The sequence below is a fragment of the Sitodiplosis mosellana genome, unplaced genomic scaffold (genome assembly GCF_009176505.1).
Source record: "Sitodiplosis mosellana isolate CC-2019 unplaced genomic scaffold, AAFC_SMos_1.0 Smas_scaffold_6197, whole genome shotgun sequence".
NCBI classification, from domain to species: domain Eukaryota; kingdom Metazoa; phylum Arthropoda; class Insecta; order Diptera; family Cecidomyiidae; genus Sitodiplosis; species Sitodiplosis mosellana.
The window spans coordinates 8,043,456-8,061,286 of record NW_022601438.1 but is presented as its reverse complement, the minus strand read 5'-3'; the positions used below and the strand labels follow the sequence as shown (position 1 = coordinate 8,061,286).

Sequence of the window (17,831 nt, the reverse complement as noted above, 5' to 3'; positions counted from 1 at the left end):
ACAAATATTTTTCAACATTTAAAAATCTAGGAAAAATTCCGGAAATCCAAAAATGCCAGTGAAAATGAAAAAAAAAATCCTTTGTTTTCAATGAATCTTCAAATCCCATCGATTCACCTATGGTACGGTAGTGACCTCTGCCATTTCAACGGCGTAAACTTGTTCTGTCATAAATTTTGCGTCTATTCCCCAGTCTTTTATTTTTATTTATTATACAAATTGTATTGAAGCGTTCACTTTTGCATCTCATTCAGATAGAGAGTTGCTGTTTTAACTGTTTGGAAAAGTTTGTGTGTGCATCGTATTGTGGCCGTGAAAAGTGATGAAAAGTCAACAGATTGAATGTGCACGAAGGTGGATGTGTTAAAAATGCAATAATTTTGTGCGCATATGGAGAAAAAAGCATTGCAAACGAGATTCGTTCTCCCTCCAAATGTGAATGGTCGATGCCGGGGTAGATTGTCTTTGTGTTTGCATGAAATTCAGTGGCAAAACGACGAGCCGTTTCAATTCAATTGGATACAAGCGAAACTCATTTGGTGGGGTGACAAATATAATTCAGGTGCCGCTTTAAAGTATGTAAGCCAATCATTGCGTTGTGATTTGCATTCCAAATGCATTTGAATAAAATTTATGTTTTGTTGCTATTTTCAGGCTAGATAATAAGAAGCAACTGCAAAAATCCTACGGCCATGTCACACATTACGATATCCTAACGAAACCGACACTGTTCAGAAACTATTTGCGGTCATCGGAAAGTGTTGAAGTGAGATTTTCATCGGGCATTTCGAATATAGATATTGGAAAAGCGAACATTCCGATTCCCGTTGAACTGATTGAGTTCTTCGATCAACAATCGTTCAATTCTACACAGAAAACAAAGAAATTTCGCAAAAGGTGTCACATATTCAACGCACAGAATAAAATCATGGGCGAACTTTTGGCTGAGTACGAATTGGTGCTCTACGATCGGGTATTTAGCGAAACTGAAATGGACAGTGAAATTCTAACAAACAAATGCACAACGAAGAAAAACGTCGGCATTGAAAATGATATGAATCAGTTCAATTTGGATTTAGACCATGGTCCAATTAGCTCAACAAAAAAATCGCACAAAAAGAAATCCAAGTCACCGCATAAGAAGATACACATCGAAAAACTAATTGACAAAGTACCAACATCGAATACAAAGCGATTGTCAAGCAAAGCAACCTGTGCATCACCATTGTTGAACTATTTAACTGGTCGACCACTTGCCGAGATCGAAGAAAATGAAGCTGTCAAAGCGATGCAATCAACATCACCAACTGAAAGTCTCATCAATTTCTTGAGCTACGATCTGAATGGCTTGTATTTACCCAAAAAAACCAACGATGCCGAATTGAAAGTGCTCAAGAAAATCGACTGTTTACGTGTTCAAGTGTATGATTTGTGTCTCACAAGAGCCGGAACACGAGAAATTCTATCGAAAAATGCAACAAACGAAAGTGGCTTCTCGTCCGGCACATTCTCAATCGACGTTGATTTGGATTCAATTTTAAGCATAAAATCACCGTTTGAGAAAAATAATGTATTTACAAGTAAAGTCACACGAATCTTCGGTAGTTCAATTGAAACACTGCCGCCGAGTGTCACCATCAATCGATCATCAGTGCATAAATTAAATGCATTCTGCATCAAAAGCCGTAGCTCCTATGCCAATGGGATAATATCATTGATAGTTCGTTATCGCGATATTGAATCGAGTGAATCGCGAACGTTGGGAACAGCTCAAATTCAATTGGCTGATGTGATTCAAGCGGCCAATTTGACATTCCGTCAGCAATGCCCAGTTACAACAACGATCAGTGAGATTATAATCGGTCGGCTCTCGGTAAAAGTCGAGCTTGGTTGTCGCGGTTTGCATTTTGGTGCCGATTTTCTTGAGGCAATCTCATCAAATGCCATTGATGGGCCTGTGCATTCAGTAGTGGCCAGTGAATGTTATAGTCATTTACAATATTCCAACAGAGAATATCCATTGAGTGCTCGGCTTTCGGAGGGGAGAGAGTGTTTAGATTCACACAAAAGCTATGAATGGCGTGACTATAAACATAGAGTGGGTGATTTGTTCTATGAAAACTGCGCTTACGATATTCACGACGATCAAACCGGAGACAGATCCGATAATCCATCGACACCGCTCAATCTGGATTTACAGTCAAACAATTCACAAAGAAAAAATGGCAGAAATGTAGAAAATATTGGAGACGATACGTCCGGTAGAGACGTTACTCATGCCTTAGGCAATGTCGATGACATGAGTGACGATGCGGGTGATGCACTGAACGGCCTATTCCATATTGGACAAATCAATTACTGCAGCTGGTATCAATCAACGGCGGACACATTCTTAGTGTGTCGCCCATTCTGGAGCGACTCGGCTCTCGTGACAGAGAACTGCCCAAATAAAACCAACGAAGAAAACTATCAATTGAATTATCTTGAGGTAAGATTAACTGCTTATTAACAGCAACCTAACGAAAGACAATGAAACTTGAGTTTTAAGGAAAAAAAATCACTGATGCATTTCTAATTGTACTTTATTCCAGTTATTTTCTGTGATATGCGACGAAAAGTTGTTTGAATCAACGAAACACGGCTTTATGAGCATTGAAGTGTGGCAACGAGGAAGTAATCAACCCGATGCATTGATTGGATCAGCAAAAGTGCCATTGCATCAATTTTTCATTGCATTTAATAACACCAGTATTCGGAATCATGTCAGCCAACAAGAAGTAACTGATTTTCACACATTTTTTCTTCACCAAATATTTCTACTTATCTAAATTGTCAACGATTTTGTCTTCAAAATGTAGCTTCCTGTGATTTCAATCGATGGTTGGGTGACGATATCCTATGCGGTCTCACCGAGTAACACGCCTGTTGGAACAGTGCAAGCAATTTTAGCCGTTGGAACGACAAAGCAGATCAATAATTTAAATAAATCCAAAAGTTTATTGTCATGTAAAAATTTCCTACAATTTCCACTCGATCGGTATCCTCAACAGCAAGCCACACCATCGATTGACGAAAGTAATCGCGAAAGTGTCAAATCGTCAATGTCACAATCCAATGATCGCAATAGTAATTTTGCCGCTATATTCAGTAATTTTATTGATACACTAGCATCAAGGCTTCCCGAGAGAAATGTGACAGCTAGCGAAACGGCACCAACCAATGATGCAACCACTCAAACCAACAATAGCGCCAATAATAGTCTAGCCAAAAATGATTCGGGAAAGTATATGAGACCGACGTCTGAATTGCTTGATGAATTGCAACGAGCGCTAGCCATGGCACCGACACCAGCTCAAAAAAGTGCCATTCAACATATGGTAATGCCGAATCAAGCACCACAAATTGAACAAAGCGTACCATCGGAACCGAAAAAAGCGACAATGTTTCGGGTGCATATCGAAATCGAAAGTGCTTTACATTTGCCATCGATGGCCGTGCATGTGAATAAAAAGAGTGGCAAACGAAATCGGAATGCAATCAATACGGCCAAGAAAACCAGCAGCTCTACTGAAATTCAACCCAGTGCATATGCAACATTTGAAGCCGCTGCCTCAGCTGCAACGCCCAATTTAATGGCATACGCCACGAATATCGTGGAAAATAGCTGTAGCCCGCAATGGAATAAACAGTTTGAAGTTTATTTACCGGTGGAATTTTTACAGAATGTAAGCTAAAGATCAAATTGATTGAAACGATTTTGTAGAATATTTCGTAGATTTTTTATATTTAATTTGCAATTTGCTTTAATTTTGAAATTCATTCTAATTTGAAGCATTTTTGAGCTTGACTAAAACGATTTACAATTTTCATTTTCAGGATGAAAAACGTTTTGTGATCCGTGTATGGCGTAAAATTAGCGATAACACTCCGAAAACTCGACTGATACCAAACTCATCGAATGATGTAACGATTGGCTTTGCTACGGTTGATTTATCGGTGCTGTTGGCCGGTCTGCCGACGATTAGTGGATGGTTTAACATAATCGATCACTCAGGATGCATTAACGGTCAGATAAAGGTAAAGCAATGATCTCTTCGAATCAATAGACACTTCTCAACTTTGAAACTTTTTTTTTTGGTTGAAAACTGAGTTCAACTTTTTAACTCTTTACTTTGTAACTATTCTCTTTCTTTTGCAAATTTTGTCTTTGAATAACGTTTGAAAAAAAAAATGTCTTTACCTAGATTCACATCAAACCAAAAGATGACATAACAGTTCATCAAAAGCGTCAGCCACAACCAGAAATGAATATATTATCTGCCGTCAATCAGCCATCGTGCGAACCGCTGAAAAGAGAACATTCTGAGAAAATGGATGAGGCTCCGTTGGAAGTGACATCGAAGGAGAGCCGAGCTGTGGATGATTCGGCTTTGAGTCGTGCTCTCAAGCGGAAATTCACTGAATTGGAGGAAATAACGCAACGCTTGCGAGCTCGCCTCTTCGATGTCACTGGCAATATGTCGATTGATCCAGACGATGAATTTGAAAATGATCTGAACACAATCCCGGACGAAGAAGATGACTTCGAAGAGTCAAATATAGCCAGCTCAATGAGTTTAGATTGGCTGGAGCACTGTCATAATCAAGCCTCATCCAATGATTCCAACAACCTGGAGCCATCAATTGCCGATGACATGCAGGATATCTTCGAATTTCTATCACCCGATTTTGGTGCCAACCAAAGCACACCGCCAAATCAATCCAACCCTATGAACATGGATTTTTTACACAACAAAATCAATGAACGTTTTAATGATGTTTTGAATGACAGGACCGCAGTCAACGAACGAAAAGAGGATACAATGCAAAATATTGCAGAATCTTTGCAAAAATCCGCCATCAATGATTGACAAAACCCCGCGAATTAAAACTATTTGAATGAAGCGAATTAAATTTGAGTTGTATGACCATTTTTGTGACATCATTTTTTGTCTGTCTGAAAATATGAATTTCAGTTCTAAATATAAAATAAATAAATATTGAATTTAGGTGAAAGAATATTACAAAGAAGAAAAAAATTCTATAAATAAATGGACGTTTTTTTTTTTGAAACGCTTACTTTTGCATTTCATTTATTTGAAACAATTGACAAATAACTCCATTCTTCTTTGTCTATCGTTCGTTTTTCTTTCCTGATTTTTTCAATCAAAAACTCGAGGCGGACCGTCGATAAAATCTGTAAATATATCCAATAAAAACAGAACTGACCATGCTGGACCCCTGATTTCATCGAGTTTCTCGTATATAATTTGAACATTCGTTTCATTTGTGTCATCACTTTTCATTACATCTACTAAAACACCAGGTAGTTTAAGTGCTGAAACGAAATGCTTGATGTCATCCATAAATAATCGGAGACCTGAGAAAATGGACATCTCGGTGTATCCCATTTTTGTACCAAACATCGAACGCATCATTGATAATTTCATGATATGATGATGAGTTTAACACAAATATCATCACGATCGTCTTTTCGAGGTTGGTATTTTTGTGCCATTTTCACTGGTTATTTCAAACTTTCATCAAGTTTGTCTCAAATAGTAGATATTGTTTGTGCAATGTTCAAATTGTTTCCCTAACAAATATGTATTTCAAGTCTGTATACAGAAAAAAAAAAGAATGTTTTCCGTGAAAAATGCCAGAAATCAACGATTTTTTTTAAACGTACAATTTTGCATTTTATGTGTCTGAATTGACAGTTCCAGTTTCCATTTGGTTTCAACGGGTGTAATTGGAGCAAGGTTTTCGGTATGACAGTTCACTCAAAATATTTTGGCGCTGTCACATCAAATAGACACACAACAAAGACGGCTCAAAGCCTAAAGAACCATAGTTGGCGGCTAAATCGCCCGAAACATTTTCGTGACTTTAATTTTGGACAACAGAAGGATTGTGTTAATTGTTAATTTGTTTGAATATATGAATGTTGAAAAATGGCATTGCAAGAAGCGCCCGACTCAATTGATGTCACGGTAAGAATAAGTTATTTTTTTTTTGTTACATTGTAAATATCTGTTTAAATTGTAGGTTATGTGTTGTGGTAAAATGTTTATCATTTGTTTTGTTTCCATCATATTTTTAGGACATTCAATTTAAAGTGCATAGTAAATATCAGTTGTTTAACATAAATGCGAGCACACCGAATTTCAATGGCATCGATTTATTGGCAACGGCTAGCACATTCGGTTTGGTCATCGTTGGCAGACCGTCTGCACAAGAGATACAAGGTTTGAAATCGAATTCTTCAACAATTTTTATTCGGAGTTGATATGTTTCTAAAGAGATTCAGTGATTTGAATAATCATTTCTCCTATAATTTCTGGTTTTCAGTCCTTCAATTGAGGGATGTGGTGGCAAACAAAGAATCGTCGACAATTCCAGTTCGATCGATCAACATACCCGGTGAACCGTATATACTGGCACTTAGTTGTGATCACACCATGCTGTCTGTGTGCTACATAGCCAATGGAATCTCCTTCATGGACATATACGCCGTGCAATCATTTTTATCGAACGTAAGTTTTAATCACGGTTGATTGGAACGATGCCAATTTTATAGATCAATACGTTAAATGATCAACAATTTCTTCGTTTCTTCTCAGAATGTGGCATGTGTCCTGTTAAAGACTATGCTATCAAATACAGCAAAAGTGAAGCAGATTCTGTGGAATCCAGTTATCGCAAACACATTGGCTGTGTGCCTCAGCGATGGTACGCTTGGTGCTTATGTCATCAAAGCAAACAGTTTTGAATACAATTCATTGGATAAATCAGAAAATGCACGGTAAGCAGTAGTTTTGATTGAGTTTTTTTTTATTTGGAAAATCAATGGCTTCATTTTCTAATATTTTAGCTGTGCTTGTTGGAGCCCAAAAGGAAAGCAGATCGTTGTCGCCTTTCCAAATGGAAAATTGGCACAATACAAACCAGACTTGAAATTAGCAAAAGCAATACCATGTGCAACGCGATTATTTGACGCATCATTCTCACCGATTGCTGTTCAATGGCTATCGACGTATCAATTTGCAGTTGTATTTGTCGAAGATAAAGTAGACGCCACTCAATGTAATTACAAAAATATATGCAATTATTGTTTTCGCTCTTTTTCCCATTTTTTTTTTCTTTCTGAATCAATCAATTCATAAACTCTATTCTCATCAATAGCATTGTTCATTGTGAATGCACCAAAAACAACGCCACCCACCTACATCAACTATTATGATATAACATACAGTCAAACTGGACCCAGAGCGCCTCAAGTTTTTCTAATTCACATTTTGCAATGGTAATGAATTCAGTTTTTTTTGCTATATCTCTCGTTTACAGCTTTATTTTGTGTTGCTAGTCTATTTTTTTTGCAAATTAAGTTAAGTGGGTTCAGTTAAAGAATAATCTGAGTGATAATTCGTACACTAATTGCATAGTTTTTGTTGATAAAAACAGGAATTTACTGCTGATGGCTTCATCAAATGGAACCGAAATCGGAATACTAGGCACAACTGAAGCGGGAGAAACACCCTTATGGAGACAATACACATTTGTACGTATATTTTTATCCATTAACTGATGCATGAATCATTGAAATATTGAATGTTATAGCTATAACTAGAATTAGATACATATCACTACGAAAATATCGCCAAATTTCGTATTCAATTTTAAATAGATTGACGAAGGACGTGCTGAACTTCCATTGACAGCTGATAAACAAGATACATTTCCGATTGGATTAGCGCTTGAAACAGGATGCACACATCAGTTAATCATCGGTAAGTTTTTCTTGATTTTTTTCTTCATACAAAGCAGAAAAAATGCAGTAATAATTCAGTAGAAAAAGTTAAAAAAGACTATATTCGATACTGTGCCATTGAACCTATGAATCATTATTCTCTGAACTTTTTTGTATGTTTAGGTGAAAATCAGATCCCAGTAATGCCAATGCTGCATATTCTATCGACACACGGATTCCTCTTATCATTTAATCTACTGAATTTTCAACCAACTAGAGTTGATATCTGTTCACCACCACAAAATCTACCCGACCAATCAGGATTGAGTTTGTTCCGACAAAGTGCAGTGGATGCAAAGCCACCTCAAACAGCCACACCAGCACCTTCGTTGGCTAATGTTACGAAAACTCTATCATCGAGTGATTTGCATGTGAACAACCTAACGTTTGCGATACCTGAGACTGGTGCCACATCAACACCGGCAAAACCACCGCAATCACAAGCAAAGCCAACATTTGGTTTATCTAACGCGGACACACAACAGCCAAAACCAGCGATGACAAGTTTATTTGGTGGAGCATCTTCCGGTGGTTTTGGATCAAGTGGATTTGGTTTGGGTGGGTCAAAAGAAGTACCGAAACCATTTGCACAACAACCATTTGCTGCTGCTGCTGCTGCTGCCCCAATACCAGCACCAACCGCGACGGTTCCACAAAATAACGTTGCAAGTATGGCAAAAGTTCCAACGGAAGCAAATAAACCATTTTTAACCGTCCAACCGAATTACAAACCGGCATCGCAGACAAGCAAGTGAGTTTGGTCAATAGAAACAATTAAAGCAGTTTTTTTTTAAATTCAATTCCATTGATACGAAGCAAATATTTACATAATGTTAACATATTTGATTTGCATTCGAAAATTAGAAGCTCCACTAGCGGTATTATGTCGAATTCAGAAAATGATGCGATTTTACGAAGATTGATCAAAGATGAAATCGAAGCGTTTGATAAGGAAATACGAGAAGCGCTTGCTCGCTCGAAAAATATTCAAATCAATATCTGTGGCAAAGAAGAGCTCAGCAAATTGATCAAGAGCATCGATGAAATGCAGGAAATTACGTCACAGGCCACGGAAAGTACTGAATCGATCAAGGCTGATGTAAATTCGTTGCGATTGACACTGTACGAAATGCACGCCATGATGGCTGAAGCACAGAGCAAAGTGGAGGAATTCAATAAAATGGGGTAGGTTTGAGATTTTCATCTATGGTAGAAATCAAATTTTCCAATTACTGCCATTGTTTTCAATACACAGTAAAACCAGCGATGGCAACTCGGCCGCAAATCAAACACATCGACGACTCATCAATAAGCTACAAAATCAATTGGCACAAAATCAAGCGCGATTTGATGTGTTTAGCAAACAGTTGGACGCCAATTGGTCGGCTCATTTGCAAAATCAGCGCGAGAATGACAGGTGAGTGTACTTTGACTAAGCGTTTTTCTTTTTCAGTAAAAGGGACATCATTCTTTCCACATTGGAAGAGATGAAGCAATGAATAATTCTACAACTGTTTAATTCTCTTCTGTTCATCCCCTTGTTCTAGAGCACGAATGCGTATCCCAACGCTGGAGAATGTCTACCAAACGTTGGAACAACAGCATCAGATTTTGCTGAAGGAGAAGACAAAAATCAATAAGATCAAAGCGAAGATTGGCGTTCGTGAATCGTCGCCCCATAAAATCAAATACTCTTATTCAAATACTGACAATATGTACGTAGCTTTTCAATGTTCATTTAGTGCAATCTATTTCAAACACTTTGAATTTATCATTTCTGCAAAAAAAAAACAACAACTTTTGAGTCGACTTTCGTTATTCAACAAGATATCTTTTGTTTATCCCATCAATTTCCAGCAAAATGAATTCGCTCGTCGATTCAGTGCTATCGTTGACCATTGGAGATCAAATAAAAAATGAACGAAAGGTATTGAATGCAACGAAATTGGATGCATTACGCAAATTCACCGTGGGAAGTCGAACGGTCAATTTTATCAAACCATCGCGACCGGATCGAAAGGGATTTAATTCGGAAATCATTATCGAAAAGAAACTCGCTGACGGTAGGTCGAAAGTGTACATATTAAATATGAATCACAGTGTTCAATTGCATACATTTCAGTGAAATGATTTCACTTCTGAACTTCAATTGACTTTTTTTGTTCATTTCATTTGATAGCCAAAGCTAAAAAGGAAAAGGAGAATTTGAAGAAGGCTGAATTGGAGGCAGAACGAGCAAAACAAGAAGAATTGGCAAAGCAAAGGGAATTGGCCAAGCCAAAGCCGTTGCTTGCAACACCGTCTGCTCAACAGGCAAATGTGTCATTGCTAGCTAAACAGAAGGAAGTGGTAGAGAAGCAAACACCGCTTGCCGTAAAACCAACAACGACCATACCATCTTCGTCGATCGGTTCATCGTTATTCGGAAGCTTGGCAGAGCCCAACTTTGGATCGCCACAGATCACATCAACTTCAGCTGCAAAGCCAATTGAAACGAAACCAATTTTTGGTGGTGAAAAGACACAATCACCATTTGGAATTACAAACGAAAAATCTGCTACAAAGCCAACGGAACCAATGCTCAATTTGAACACAAGTCTGAGTGGTAGTTTGAGTAAGACGAAATCATTTGACACAGCATCATCGGCAACCAGCGGATTTTCATTTGGTACCAAAACTGAGCCGGCAAATATTTCCAGTTCAACGGCATCGACTGGCTTTTCATTTGGTGCATCAACTAAAGCACCGACGTTTGGTTTAGCCACCACACAAACCAAATCCGATGCATTGAATTTGACAAAACCGGCCACATCGATTGCAAATGGGGCAAAATCGGCGCTCCTGCAAACTCCAAAAACGACTGCAAAGGAGTCCGTACAAACAACAACGCCTGTCGCAACATCTGGTTTTAATATCACACCGAAACCAACAGTGAAATCAGCGCCATTGCTGGCCACACCAAATATTCCACCGCAACTACCGTCTATTGCGAATCCGTCGAATGCTTTCAAATTCGATCTTCGCAACGAATTCACTTCACCATCAAGTGACAAATCAAAAGTGGACAAGGAAAATAGTCCGATTGTAGCCTCGGTATCCATCGCTAAAAGCCCTTCGATAGGAAACTTTTCATTTTTGTCGGCTAGTTCCACGAGCGTAACATCGTCACCGTCATCGACCAAATCAAGCACTCCGGTTTTATCCACAGTGCAACCGTCACCGGTCACTTCATCCACATCCATTTCTACGCCAGTTTCAACACAAATTTCGACACCAGCCCCAGTAGCAACGCCTAGCGCAATTGAATTCAGTTTTGCAAAGGCAAGTGCTGAATCGTCTTTTGGTGTTAGCACAGCAACTACAAGCGTCACGACTACCACACCGAATGCAGCCGTCAGCAGCACGGCCGATGCTTCATCGATTTTCCAAGGATTCAATGTCTGCAAACCAAATGTGGCTGAAAAGGAGAATTGTAAGTGATTCAGCAACCGATTCAAGAACAATTCAAAAATTTTACAATAGAAAAAAAAACGTTTTAATTCGAATGATTACCTGGATTTTCATGTCAAATGTTTATTTCTTCTAAAAACATATTATTTTCAGCTGGTAAGAGCCTATTCTCAACAAATTCCTTTGGCTCATTGGGAAATGCCACATCGCCAACCAGCACAGCATCGGTTTTTGGAGCAAATGCACAGACTCCTTCGCCATCCGCTCAAACCAGCATATTTGGCGGTCAAGCGATAACAACAAGGTATGTGGCAAATTTTCTCAAAAATTTCAACGGAATGTGATTTCAAACTTAACATAACTATGACTATCGCTGTTTTTTAATTCCATTACCATCCCATTCACCATTTCAATATTTCCCTTTTACCTTCAGTGCCAGTACACCTGTAACAGCCAGTACCACGTCCGGGTTTGGCGTGAATTCACCCGAAACATCAGCAGCTCAGCCAGCGGCTGGCGGAAACATATTCGGTTCGAAATCCGTGGAAAGTGCTTCATTGTCGTTTGGAGGCTTTGGACTTGGATCAACAACACCAGCCGCATCGACTACTAGCCCATCAGCATCGACGGGAAATATTTTTGGCGGAGCTGTTGCTGCAAAACCAGCTTCAAATATCTTTGGTGGTGCCAATGCAAACAATAACACGAGCACTGCTTCGATGTTCGGTGGTGGTGGTGGTGTAACGCCATCCTCGCCATCAAATGCATTCGGCTCGTCTGTATTTGGCAATGCAAACAATACCATAAACGTATTCGGAGGTGGAAATACTGCTACATCGAGTATGTAACTTATACCAATGCCAATGTTTGCGAATAGCAAAAAGTTTATTATTTTTTTTACTAATCAACAATTGTTTTTCCAGCTGCTACATCGCCAACGTCAGGTTCGATGTTTGGTGGAGCTTCATCGAATCCATCTTCGGGAGGTTCAATTTTCGGCGGTTCGACTAGTTTCGGCTCATCGCAGCAGACACCGTCCGCATTTGGAACGTCTACATTTGGCGGTGGAAGTAGCGGCGGTGGTGCTTTTGGTGCTCAAACTTCGAATGCAACAACACCATCAGCATTTGGAGGTGGAAGCTTCTCGCAAGCAACATCGAATGCACCTGCATTTGGCGCTCAACCCGGGTTCGGATCACCGGTATGTTTTAAACAAGTGCATTTTTTTTCCATGTTTTCCATGGTTTTTACACAATGTTTTTTTTTCTTCAAAATTTCTGTTTGAATCAATTTTAGTTTGGTCAAGTGAATCAACAGCAACCGCAAGCTGGATTTGGATCACCACAGCAACAGCAACAACAATCTGGTTTTGGTTTGAGTGCGATTGCAGCCCAATCGAATCCAACATTTGGATCAACAGCTACATTTGGTGCAGCGCCAACGTTTGGCAGTCCAAAAAGTGGTTTTGGCACATTTTCCAACGTAAATCCAAACCAAACATTTGCAACACCACAAAAGAATTCACTGTTTGAAAGTCTTGGTTCATCGGAAAATACAATGACCTTTGGAAATTTGGCACATCAGAGTCCAACAAATGCAGCGGCCACTCCGAAACCATTCTCCGGCGGGTGAGAACATTTAAAGAGCATAACACAATGAACAAAAGAAATTAATCACAATTTCTCCAAAACATTTTCAGGTCATCATTTTCAAGTTGGCGCTAATCGTTACGATGTATGAATTTAACCGTTTAAATTGGGAGGAAGTTATGAACGAATATAGATATAAGTTTATAATGGATTATTATCGTCATTTAGAATGTATTATTATGAAAATAAAGCGAATAAAAAATACGTTGATTTGACATTAAAATGTCGCATTTTTTCTTTCTTTTTTATTTTTTGTAAGAAAAATTCGGAAAATGTTCCAACCAATTCGGTTTGTATGGATTTCATATTCCACCTGTCCATTGGACAAATGAAACACGATGACATTGAACATCAAAATAACACAGCTGTCACCGAATGTGTCAAACGTAATGAGATAAACATTGTGATACTGTTAATTCGTAAAGTGTTTTTCTATACTAAAAAAAAAAATGGTTTCTTTTGCAAAAATTCCCGATTTAGTTGGATATTTGGTCCTGACCGAGTATGGAGCGGTTCTGGAAAGTGACGGTGACCTGAAAAATGATGAGAATTGTGCGAATATCGTGACGTCTATCATTAATTTGGCTGATAGGTACGCCCAAAGATACACAGCTTTTTTTTCATACTATTTTCGATTCATGCAATTGAAATGCCTGATTTCGATGTGGAACATTTATTTTGATCATTGCTAAACGTTTCCATTTCAGTGCTGATGAAAACACATTACCAAAAAGTGATTGCCACCGAATATCAATAGTCTTTGAAAATCACAGCTACACAATTTGCCTGTCAAACAAAAAGATTTATGTGGCCAAACGTGCGGTTCGAGGAGTAAACAGTCAACAATCGTCGCCACCCACTGCTATTGGATTCCAACCCGAAAACAAAGGCCCGAATTTGGACTCAACAACACAACAGTCATCGGCATAATAACATTAACTTTTCCATCGAAAAAATAAAAGCCATATATTTTTTATTAGCGTTATCAATCGTGTGTTTTATTTCAATTTCCTGTGAACATGCCACAAGATTGCAATAACATAAACATCGCAAGTTACACTGACCGGTTCATTTCCGGTAAAATCGCCATTTTGAAAACGAACCCTTTGATTTTAACCGATTAAATCACGGTTTAGTTCGCGCTATTTTTGCGTTAGGTACGAATTGACAGTTGGCCGCAACAGACGCATAGAACGAAATTCATTTTTATACATTTAGTTACATAGAGCAGATTCGGAGTCAACGTGATTCAATTCGATTTGGCATTCAAAATGGATCGGCAAACAAGAAATGATTTCATTCGTGCGAATTTTGTCAAAATATTTACTCTTACACCGCAGCTTATGGAATCAATCAGAAAACACAGTTTGGCAGCCGAACAAAGTGCAATGAGTCTTGAGCCGTCGTTGAATGATCAAATGGGAAATCTCGAAAAGTGAGTATACAAATTTTTGCAGACAAAAATCAATGTACGAGAATGGAAATTGATATTTGTTTCTTCTTGCTCATCTTGAATATCACAGTGAACCCATCGAGGAACCCACCACCGATGCGAATGTGAATAACGGATTGATATCAAGTAACCAAGCCGAAGATCAGCCCGTTGAACAAGTGAGGTGAGTGAAGGCCATTGCAAAAGATATTTCAATAGAATAGCAACTGATTTTTTTTTCTCGATCATTTTGATTTTAATAGCAACAGTCGGAATGGGGAATCCGTTCAAAATGCTGCAGATCCAATCGAACTGCTTTTGCAACCAAATGCGTCAATTCAACCAGAGCAACGGACAACAATTTTGGCGGCTATTCGACACATTTTACACGATGACATACACATTTTGAAGGAAACTGCACACGACAGCTGGGTTTGTGTGCACAACATGTCGAAAGGAAAAAAATCACCACCAAAAGTCATATTGTATTGTCCGCACCCAGACTTTGAAATAGTTCGATTCCACGAAAACGAAAAGGCACAAATTGATACTTTGTTCAAAATGGTCAAGGGCAAAGCACGAAATGGTCTCGCATCTTACAAATGCTCAAAAGCAAATTCGCCACAAGATCAGTTTTTTTTCGTGTTGGTGTTTGCTTTATGCATTGTCATGGGACAATCGGTAGATAATGTAGATAGTGGTCTGCGCGATAATGCCGAAAACGTTCGCAAGTTGATTGTTAAATCATTGTTGGATCGTGCATTGCCGTCTGATGCATCGAACAAAGACATTTGGTTACAGCCCGTGTCAATCAATCGAGATGCAAATGGACCGATTGCAGAATCAAAGTAAGTATACGATTTTTTTTTTATGAGAATGAATATTCATTCGCAGCTATGATAAATGATTTTTTTTCTAGCTTTAGTAGCGAATCAAACATCGAAATGAGCATGGACAACGAATCGGTTCCAGACGATGCAGTAGGAAAGAGAGATGCCATCAAACAGCTATTGCAGTCAAGTGAATTGTCACCAGCAAAACGGGAATTCATTGTGTCAACTGCAAATCGTATGTTACCCGAAAATATTCGGATTTTGCGGGACTCTGGTCATGATGGTTGGGTTTGTGTCCATTATGATCCGAACGAAATCGATGAAGAAAAAACACGAGTTTATGTCTACTATCCGTACTCGAAATTCGAAAATAGTAAATTCAAGGAAGAAGACAAAGACAAGATTGTTGAATTGTACGAGAAGCCAGGCTTTAATCCATTAGAAGTGACGGCATATCGACAAATCTTGGAAAATGTCCGTAACGTTAGTCGGAAAGATGCATTAGTGTTCACACTTGCATCGGCATTTTCCATTGCCATGGGACAAAAGATGGATGCATTCAAAACTGCTTTGGGCGTCAATAATAGCACCGAGCATGTTCGCAAAGTGGTTGCTGGAATACTACTAAAAGGTGCAACACTTGATACTACCAATGCAAACGTTTGGATTCGCTCATGAATCACTTTTATTATTCACGCAATATTTATTCATTGGGAAGATGGTCAACGTCAATAATTGTAAAAAAAAATTATTCCTTGAGATTGAGAGTCATGGGCTCCATTCTTTATGCTAATATCCGCTAAGATTAATTTTTTTTTTCATATAAATCAGTTTTACAAAAGAGCCGAATTAAAAATACAAAAAAAAAATGTTAGGCTGTAAGCCACTCATATTTCAGTTTTCGAATAAAAGATTTTCATAAAATTGTTCAGCCATTCAGTGTAGTACATTTATTTTCGATTCAATGAAAGACGACGAGACGGTATCACATGGTATGTACGTAGGCTTCAGGGTGGAAACAGACAAGTTCCTTGATTTTAAACAGGTATTGCAATGAATGTGACTTAGATTGATTGCAACAAATATCAATCCGATGGAAAAAGAATAGATACAAAGCAACAACTGAGAGCAAATGACAACTTAGCAAACGATGATAAGCAAAGAGAATCTGCACTTATTCGGCAATATAAAAGGTATCCGAATGTTTTGGTTTTTCTTAACAAAATAATCTGAAAATGCTGGATTTCAGCAATTATTTTGACTAAATTATTACCTAAACTTCATTCTTTTGAATAAAAATCAAAACTTTGACAGTCCACATTAAAAAAGTGTCTCAATGCAACGTGAGAATATCAACGGCAAAAACGTCAGATTCAAATATCTCCAATACATCGTCGACGGTTATGTGCGCCTGTTCTGACATTGTCTGCGTTTAGTCAGTAAACGGTCCGTAATGTTTCATCGTGCGTTTTTGCTCACATACGTTTGTCACGATTGTCAATCGGTATGTTCGTGTTCGTTCTTTGCTCTTCTTTTCTCTCGCACGGAAATTGTAGCAAAACCAAAACAAAGATACGTCTATTCATTGCTTCTCCACATTTATCGAATGAACAAAGACAACCGTATTTGTTGGTTGAATATTTAATGTCTTTTTGCTTTGTCATAAATGGAATTGAAGTTCAAGTGCATGCAATAATTTCTTTACGAAATGTTTGACCGAAGTAGAAACAATTTTGTCGAAGAAAAAATGAGTAAAAAAATCTGAAATCAATGGAAAATGTTAAATGTTCGGTCTCTTTCCGATTCTATTGTATGATCGTGGTGCATTCTTCATACTTTCACGCAAAACGAAACTCTTTCTCTTTCACACACCATTTGGAATAGATTTGTCTCCGGTTGGAGTTGTCTTAAGTCTATCTCACTGAAATATATTGCGAAAACGCAACGGCAAGTGAAATGAAATCATCTTTGTTATTAGGCGATCAGAAAATCCAACACAAACACATGCCGAATGGTCAGCTGTACACTTACATTCGATTTCTATAGCTATCTCTTTGTTGTCATTTCTCTCCAACTCACCGGAGAGAATTGCGCCATGGAAAAAGAAAAAATTAAAACGGTTCGACCCCGAAAAAATCGAACATCGACGGGAAAATGAATAAGTCGTTCGTTCGTTGGTTCGTTTGTCGCACATGTTCTTTTATACACACACACAATTGTGGTTTCGATGCATCCATTCGCTAATTCACAACGAAAAGTGGAACAGCGACCGGGAAGCCGTTTCAACTGTTGGGCCTTTTGCGTCATCATAGCATCAACAGAGTTCAATTGAGAACAGGCAATCATGAACAACAACAGCCTATTGTTTGGGTTGTCACATTTTCGTGTCAACAAACCGTGAATCGGTGATGTTTTACTATTTTATGGGCTAACATTTTTTGGATTTTTCTTTCTCTCAAAAGTTATTGTTATCATTATCACAAAAGATTGGGTTGGTTAGAAATTCAAATTATTTTTTATTTTAAAAATAATGGTCAAACTTCATCAAAACGATTCGAAATGGCCGGTTTTGACGGTGTATTGGGCATATTCTTCCAGTCTTTGTGTGTTGAAACAGC

At 38.4% G+C, this 17,831-nt stretch overlaps 4 protein-coding genes across 6 annotated transcripts; all 4 read left to right on the top strand.

The window, feature by feature from the left end:
• The first annotated feature begins 131 nt into the window (after positions 1-131).
• LOC129577354 (C2 domain-containing protein 3) lies at positions 132-5,112 on the top strand. Of its 2 annotated transcripts, none has more exons than XM_055464227.1 (6): positions 132-579; positions 655-2,488; positions 2,592-2,777; positions 2,859-3,725; positions 3,877-4,077; positions 4,245-5,112. In XM_055464227.1, coding segments are annotated over exons 1-6 (3,756 nt in total). In that variant the 5' UTR covers positions 132-577; the 3' UTR covers positions 4,911-5,112. The 2 variants fall into 2 exon arrangements, with proteins under 2 accessions (XP_055320202.1, XP_055320201.1); XM_055464226.1 differs by having other exon boundaries at positions 135-575.
• On the top strand, positions 4,620-13,171 carry LOC129577353 (nuclear pore complex protein Nup214). The gene is made up of 19 exons (XM_055464224.1): positions 4,620-6,032; positions 6,143-6,287; positions 6,391-6,575; positions 6,663-6,844; positions 6,914-7,125; positions 7,225-7,345; positions 7,504-7,600; positions 7,727-7,829; positions 7,973-8,600; positions 8,714-9,034; positions 9,105-9,266; positions 9,397-9,564; positions 9,707-9,912; positions 10,029-11,321; positions 11,453-11,603; positions 11,733-12,139; positions 12,223-12,500; positions 12,596-12,927; positions 12,999-13,171. The coding sequence occupies exons 1-19, from the start codon at positions 5,994-5,996 to the stop codon at positions 13,021-13,023; spliced, it is 5,055 nt and encodes a 1,684-aa protein (XP_055320199.1). The 5' UTR covers positions 4,620-5,993; the 3' UTR covers positions 13,024-13,171.
• Positions 13,172-13,343: 172 nt separating this feature from the next.
• LOC129577363 (ragulator complex protein LAMTOR4 homolog) lies at positions 13,344-13,933 on the top strand. Its single transcript, XM_055464245.1, has 2 exons — positions 13,344-13,540; positions 13,656-13,933. Exons 1-2 carry the CDS (start codon positions 13,398-13,400, stop codon positions 13,876-13,878), a joined length of 366 nt encoding a protein of 121 aa, XP_055320220.1. The 5' UTR covers positions 13,344-13,397; the 3' UTR covers positions 13,879-13,933.
• A 149-nt stretch (positions 13,934-14,082) lies between these two features.
• LOC129577359 (uncharacterized) lies at positions 14,083-16,144 on the top strand. 2 transcript variants are annotated; one of them, XM_055464237.1, is made up of 4 exons: positions 14,083-14,383; positions 14,472-14,564; positions 14,650-15,228; positions 15,300-16,144. In XM_055464237.1, the coding sequence occupies exons 1-4, from the start codon at positions 14,220-14,222 to the stop codon at positions 15,889-15,891; spliced, it is 1,428 nt and encodes a 475-aa protein (XP_055320212.1). In that variant the 5' UTR covers positions 14,083-14,219; the 3' UTR covers positions 15,892-16,144. The 2 variants fall into 2 exon arrangements, with proteins under 2 accessions (XP_055320212.1, XP_055320211.1); XM_055464236.1 differs by having other exon boundaries at positions 14,644-15,228.
• Positions 16,145-17,831: the final 1,687 nt, after the last annotated feature.

Excerpts from the sequence above, each read along its gene's own strand:
- LOC129577353 (XM_055464224.1), top strand. The coding sequence starts at position 5,994 with ATGGCATTGCAAGAAGCGCCCGACTCAATTGATGTCACG. Across the intron at positions 6,576-6,662 it reads TGCAATCATTTTTATCGAAC|AATGTGGCATGTGTCCTGTT; the intron begins GTAAGTTTTAAT and ends GTTTCTTCTCAG. Across the intron at positions 12,928-12,998 it reads CCGAAACCATTCTCCGGCGG|GTCATCATTTTCAAGTTGGC; the intron begins GTGAGAACATTT and ends AAACATTTTCAG.
- LOC129577363 (XM_055464245.1), top strand. The coding sequence starts at position 13,398 with ATGGTTTCTTTTGCAAAAATTCCCGATTTAGTTGGATATTTGGTCCTG. Across the intron at positions 13,541-13,655 it reads ATCATTAATTTGGCTGATAG|TGCTGATGAAAACACATTAC; the intron begins GTACGCCCAAAG and ends TTTCCATTTCAG.
- LOC129577354 (XM_055464226.1), top strand. The coding sequence starts at position 391 with ATGGAGAAAAAAGCATTGCAAACGAGATTCGTTCTCCCTCCAAATGTG. Across the intron at positions 2,778-2,858 it reads ATCATGTCAGCCAACAAGAA|CTTCCTGTGATTTCAATCGA; the intron begins GTAACTGATTTT and ends TTCAAAATGTAG. Across the intron at positions 3,726-3,876 it reads CGGTGGAATTTTTACAGAAT|GATGAAAAACGTTTTGTGAT; the intron begins GTAAGCTAAAGA and ends TTTCATTTTCAG.
- LOC129577359 (XM_055464236.1), top strand. The coding sequence starts at position 14,220 with ATGGATCGGCAAACAAGAAATGATTTCATTCGTGCGAATTTTGTCAAA. Across the intron at positions 14,384-14,471 it reads CAAATGGGAAATCTCGAAAA|TGAACCCATCGAGGAACCCA; the intron begins GTGAGTATACAA and ends TGAATATCACAG. Across the intron at positions 14,565-14,643 it reads CAGCCCGTTGAACAAGTGAG|CAACAGTCGGAATGGGGAAT; the intron begins GTGAGTGAAGGC and ends TGATTTTAATAG.